We start from the raw sequence: 6,000 nt of genomic DNA, 5'->3' as shown, positions 1-6,000 counted from the left end.
CATTTTGAAATGATTGAATATGATAAAACGAAGGCATAGAAAGTAAATTATACGATCTGTTTTCATGTTTAGGTATTATAAAATACATGCAGTGTTTATATGAAAGGTATATGATAAATATTTTGTTTCATGTACATGTATCAGTCGGTTGCCCGAGTGCTAAATACAAATTACAAATTAGTAATTGAATTTGGTTGTTTGTCATTATTTCGGAGATAGTAAATGGAAAGGGAAGCAACGCAGACCAGATATTAAGGTAACTATGTAAGTGATATTACTAAAATGCGGTCTTTTAAGCGGACGATATAAAAACGTTGAATAGTGCAGACGACATAAACAAAGAAGGGTTTTGAAAACTGCGGCAAAAATAGACAAAGAAGGAATTTATTCCATTAAAGGTTTTATAGAAATTAGATGCATTAAAATGGTATATTTTCACGTGTAGCCAAACATAATTTCAGCTAATAAACTGAAAATTCGCTTTCAGAAAAGTTTTTTCTGTAAGTTAATAATTTGACAAATGCATTTAATTTTTTTAAATAATTATTATACTTCTGTATCGTCCGCAATATTCCAATAAAAATGAGTTGAAATTTGTTCTATTTCTATGTCGTTCGCACTATGGAAACAGATGGACTGTTAAATTTTGGTATACTTCTATGCCGTCCGCAGCATTCCTAAAGATAATATATTGAGATTTGTTCTATTTCTATGTCGCCCGCACTATTCAAACATATCTAATGAGATTGGAGCTAATTCTATATCGTCCGCACTATTTAAACAGACGTATTAGGAATAAATGATCAAATTAATGTGTAATGTAGTTTTTCGCATAGATATTGTTCTAATTCTATATAGTCGGCACTAGTTATTGAAACAGATGTAATGTATAATTCTATATCGTCCACACTATTGAAACAGACGTATTAGGAATAGATGACCAAAATTAAAGTTTTTTTGGATTTATTCTTCTTTTATATCGTTCCCAGTATTCCAATACATAATATATTGAGATTTGTTAAATTTCTATCTCGTCCGCACTATTCAAACAGATGTAATGCGATTTGTTCTAATTCTATATCTTCTTCACTATTGAAACAATTGTGTAGTTGAGTTTTGTTCTATTTCTTTGTCGTCCGAACTTTAAAATGATGTCTTCGGATTAAATGACCAAAATTAAAGTTATAAGAATATTATTTTCTTATTTTTTTTCTTGATTCATTCATTCATTCATTTACGGACTCACTAACCAATTCATTCATTCAACAACACACGGGACATGGCAAGAGCGCCTCCACGTGGTGTGGCCTGGATGAAGATCGATACTTCCTATCGAGTATGATTAGAAAAGAAATTAAATAAATACTTTGCTTATTATTGCCAATATTGTCTTATTTTCGCCACAAAAAGCCGAAAAAAATATGTTTTAATCAAATATGAGCTTGTACAACATATTGCATAACATTCTTATAAAAAACCGTAAATGTTTGCAACATTCATCTAACGCGAATCAAGGAAAAGTATTAGATTTCCTTCTTTGTCTATATTTGCCGCAATTTTCACACCTCTACTTTGTTTATGTCGTCTGCATTATTCAACGTTTTCTATATCGTCCGCTTAAAATACCGCAGTTTAGTGCGACCCCTATGACAGATGGACTTAGATCAATACAACGTTCAACAATTGGAACAACGAAGTAAATCGACTGAATTCCTGGGTTTGTGAATTGTATGGGATGTTGTTCGTCATTCTTTAAAATATTACAGGTAATCCACTTAGACCCAATCAAGCATCACAGTATTTGCTGTGATATGTTTGTAGATTTTAAAGTTTAAAATGCTATAGCTTATAATCTAGTTTCGTTTTCAGTTGTAATATATTGGGCGTTAAGTGATACATGACTGCGATAAAAGTGTTTACAATCAGTCTTATATTCAAGATTGTCAAAATAAGTAACGTTAAAAGTATTAAGATCCTGTATCTTAATTAGATTAGATCAATAAGAAGACTATTAAATGACGATAATTTTGCTAGTTTTGATCCAAATATATTTTTTTACCAACATTTCTAACGATGTTTATTAATAGGTTTCTTATTTACAAACAGAGCACGTAGTTTTTGAACTGAACATTGCTTAATTTCTTTTTTCTAAACGACAATATTACATTTATTGCTAAATACAATTACCCAACACTATTTAGTATTGTATATGTAGTGGGGGAGAGTATATTGATTCAGTAGAGGAGATCTGTTGACTGCTCCAAGTAAACCGTATCTCGGTGTGATCTGGGCAGTCGACTAGAGAACAAACGTGCAGGATAAGAGGACAACTATTTAGGCGATTGAATCACTGTAAGATAATTAAGACTAAAGACATGACCATATTCGAGTTTGCAATAGTTTTGACATGAAATTCGTATTTTACTGTGCAAACCTCGACAAAATGACTACATAATTTTGTTCAAATAAAATGCGTTCCATTCGCTCATGGAAATAATCTTATCAATGTTAATCGATCGAAAGCGAAAGTAGAATGTTTAGAGATAATGTTTGGTAAACAATGATTATTCAGGTATAATCAGGAATATATAAGAAATAATAATATCATCAATATTAAGAACGAATTAATTACGAAATTAAATGTTTGTTTAAAACAACGGTTAATAATTGTATAATATAACCAAAAAATATATATAAATGATGGAAAAGGTGACCAATGAGCATAAGCAAAAATAAACAATCATTGGTCACCTTTTCCTAATATCATCTCATATCATCATCTGAAATTTTACATGTTTAATAAATCATTGATGCATTTCACTAGTTTAACTACATAGTTTGTAGTTTCATTGCAGTTTCATTTTAACGAAACCATTGTCATTCATCAGTTCGGATAATACTATTCTTCCTTGGCATAAAATCATTTTTCTAACACTGCAGATAACAAAATGAATGCGATTTTCATTTCATTTCATTTGTCATGCTATTGAACAATTAGGTACTTTTTTATATTACCAAACATTATACTATGAAAAACAAACATAGATAAGTGTAAACGGCATCGCCTTACAAAATCATGCTCTGTTTAAGCGTGTCATCAAATATTTCAGTGATGTCAGAGTCAACACCAGGCAGCCAAAAGAAGCAGGTTGCGAGGGCAGATTACTCTTCACAGGGAAATAGTCAGCAGATGCAATCTGGAATTTTATATCCAAGCACTAGCTTATCCGGAAATCGACTTACAAACAAAGCTCCCGGGACCATTGAGGATAATAAGAACATCAGAACAGGTGACAATCCTCGTATATAAGAATAACAGACTCTTAAGTTAATGTCAGGGCGGTTGCTTGTCTGGAACTAGACAAAGAATAGACGACACATAAAGCTCATTTTTTAAATATACATTTTCATTATAATACTTATTATAAGGATCAGTCTTTATGCCTCGTTTGATTATATACATTATGGATTGATAACACTGCCTAAACGTCACATTTATTATGATATCTTTCAAAAGTAGGCCATATGTTAAAATTATATTTTTTATTTAAATATATTGATAGTGTAAAAGCTAAACAATTATGTATGAAAAAGATCAAGTGCACCATATTCCACGTTAGGTTTCGATTTTATTTGCGGCTGAAATTATTAAATGATATTTATTTGATAAGCTTATGTTATAACAATTATCATCGTTGTAATGTAAGCTCTTTCATTAAAATAACATCTTGAAAACTAAGATAAAGAACAATGCAAATGTTACCAGTATTAATGTCAAGAATGGAAACAATCATTATGAGTGATTTTAAATCGTATCTATAAATGCAAATTCATGTACATAATAACAAAAACATTGCATTTATGGCTGTTTTTTATCGAAACAACAGTGATAAATAGTTAATAAGTCCAACAGTTCATATTACATTTAAGTAATGTAGTTGCCTCAACTTCTTAAGACCCTTTTAACAGATTTAGCAAAATGCTCAATACTTTTGTTTAGGTATAGTGCAAAATTATCATTCTCAAGTTGGACTTAATCTTTATGATTATCACGATACTATATGGCTAAATTTAGTTTGTTTACACTCAACAACTAAAAGGTCAAGATCGTGGTAAACATGTTCGATAAAAAAGGATGGCAGTAACTAGATATTTCAATGATATTTAGATTAACATTGACTGGCGAAGTAACCTCGTTCTGGTCTAAACGTCAAGAGCCAATATTGTGTTTTCAATTTGTATTCAAACTCTTATCAAAATCATAGACACGACAATATTACATTACATTATTATGTTACATATATGTATCAATAGGTAAAATGTAATGTCGGGAAGGTCGCTGCGAACACTGTCACTAGGACAAATGCAGGTACATATCAGAGGTCCAGATATGCAAAATATTTGCGTAATGGTGCATTTTAAAACATAGATATCTCAACTTTAATCATTTGTTAACAAATGCTGAAATAAATATAATCTTTTTAAAAAATCCTCACCCGTTTTGCACTTGAAAGCAAAATTCGGTATGAATTGTAATCAAAATCAGGCGTCTGCTGATATTAATCATGCTTTATGTGTAATATAAAATACCAATTATACATTAAATCAAACCTACGAAATAGAATTGAACAACATAGCTTAAAATATAGTTTCTTTAAATACGTCAAGCTAAACATATTGATACAATACTATAAAGGAGAAGCATTTTTAGTCATCTGTCAAAGAAAATCATTTAATATGACATGTCTTTAACAGTTGAAAACAATAATTCTAGAATTTAATCAAATGAGACTATACAACCATATTGGTTCTTTTATGAGGTTTGCATCATTTACCCAATTGGCTTGATAATGCTAATCCAAGGCAATACCCTGAAAACCAGCCACAAAAACATTAAAATGGGTTGGTAGTACCCAAATCATATCATACAATAATATTAGTTGCTTGCATTAAAAAGATAGCTTGTAGAGTGTATTATTTTTTAACGTATTATATAAGGTCGAAGACTAAAAGGTCACAGTTATGGCAAACATGTTCGATTTGTATGGAAATAACTCGATATTTGAATGATATTTAGCTTACCAGTGACCGACAGAAGTACCTTGAAAGCGTTTTGGCTCAATGTCATAAGTCAATGATGTTCCTTCAGTTTTGTGAACTATGAACAAAACACAAGACATGCTCAATATCATTTCATATTTTCTTAACTGTGAATGTAAACATTCTCAAATGATATGATGAGTCAGTAGTCATTGAGTGCATTATATTGTTTTCAAAATGGTTTAAATTCAAGGAAATGTGATAGTATTTGGCGCCGTCGTGATCATGTTAGCTAAACGTTTAATGTTTTTAAAGCGTCGAAAACATTTCATGAAACTGACCCAAATATGGAAAACAGACAATTGTCATATGAACCACATCCCCCAGAAATGGAAAAGGGAAAGCATCCATGAATAATAAAAACAAGATACCAAATGCCGCCAAGCCTTTTGACGTCCAAGATGAACTAAAATGAAAGACACAAAGCAAACTTGCCTTTTTACAAGAAATACACATATTATCACACGGACTGTTCTCTACATGTGAGATATTCATAAAACAGGTCAGCAGGTCAAAATTCAGTGTCACAGTGACGTTGAACACAAATAGGTGTTTGATCGATATAACAAGATGGCTTAGACCTATGGTTCTTAAACTTGGAGAAGAGTTTGGTCATATATCATATATCTAACCATCTTGACCAGCCATTTTGGGATTAAAAATACACATGCCATGAAGGATCACCATGAATAGATGGCTCACAACACCCAGGCGACCCAATGATGAGGTGGAGTGTCAGACAATTCTTGTATGTCAGGGTGAGGAATCACGTGACTTCAACGGGGTTCTCACATGAGTCACTACGGTTCAAAACCGATGTAAACAAGCAAGAAGGTGACAGTAATTCCTAAATAACTTTTTTAAGAGAAATGATAAGGAAATATTTCTTAGCCTATAAAA

At 31.4% G+C, this 6,000-nt stretch overlaps 1 protein-coding gene across 3 annotated transcripts in view; it reads left to right on the top strand.

The window, feature by feature from the left end:
• Window positions 1–1,654: 1,654 nt before the first annotated feature.
• LOC128210205 (uncharacterized) overlaps window positions 1,655–6,000 on the top strand; it is a 50,796-nt gene continuing 46,450 nt past the window's right edge. For 2 of the 3 annotated variants that reach the window (XR_008257120.1, XM_052914396.1), the window contains exons 1-2: window positions 1,655–1,766; window positions 3,111–3,290. Coding sequence is in view for 2 of the 3 variants with exons in the window: in XM_052914396.1 (XP_052770356.1) it covers window positions 3,113–3,290 (178 nt within the window). In the remaining variant the exon portion in view is untranslated. Of the gene's footprint in view, window positions 1,767–2,229; window positions 2,353–3,110; window positions 3,291–6,000 lie in introns of those variants that run through there. The other variant, XM_052914397.1, reaches the window with a different exon arrangement.

Source organism: Mya arenaria, chromosome 12, assembly GCF_026914265.1.
Source record: "Mya arenaria isolate MELC-2E11 chromosome 12, ASM2691426v1".
Classification (NCBI taxonomy): Eukaryota; Metazoa; Mollusca; class Bivalvia; order Myida; family Myidae; genus Mya; species Mya arenaria.
Note: the sequence above shows the minus strand (reverse complement) of the source record. Positions and strands in the feature narration are given on the sequence as shown.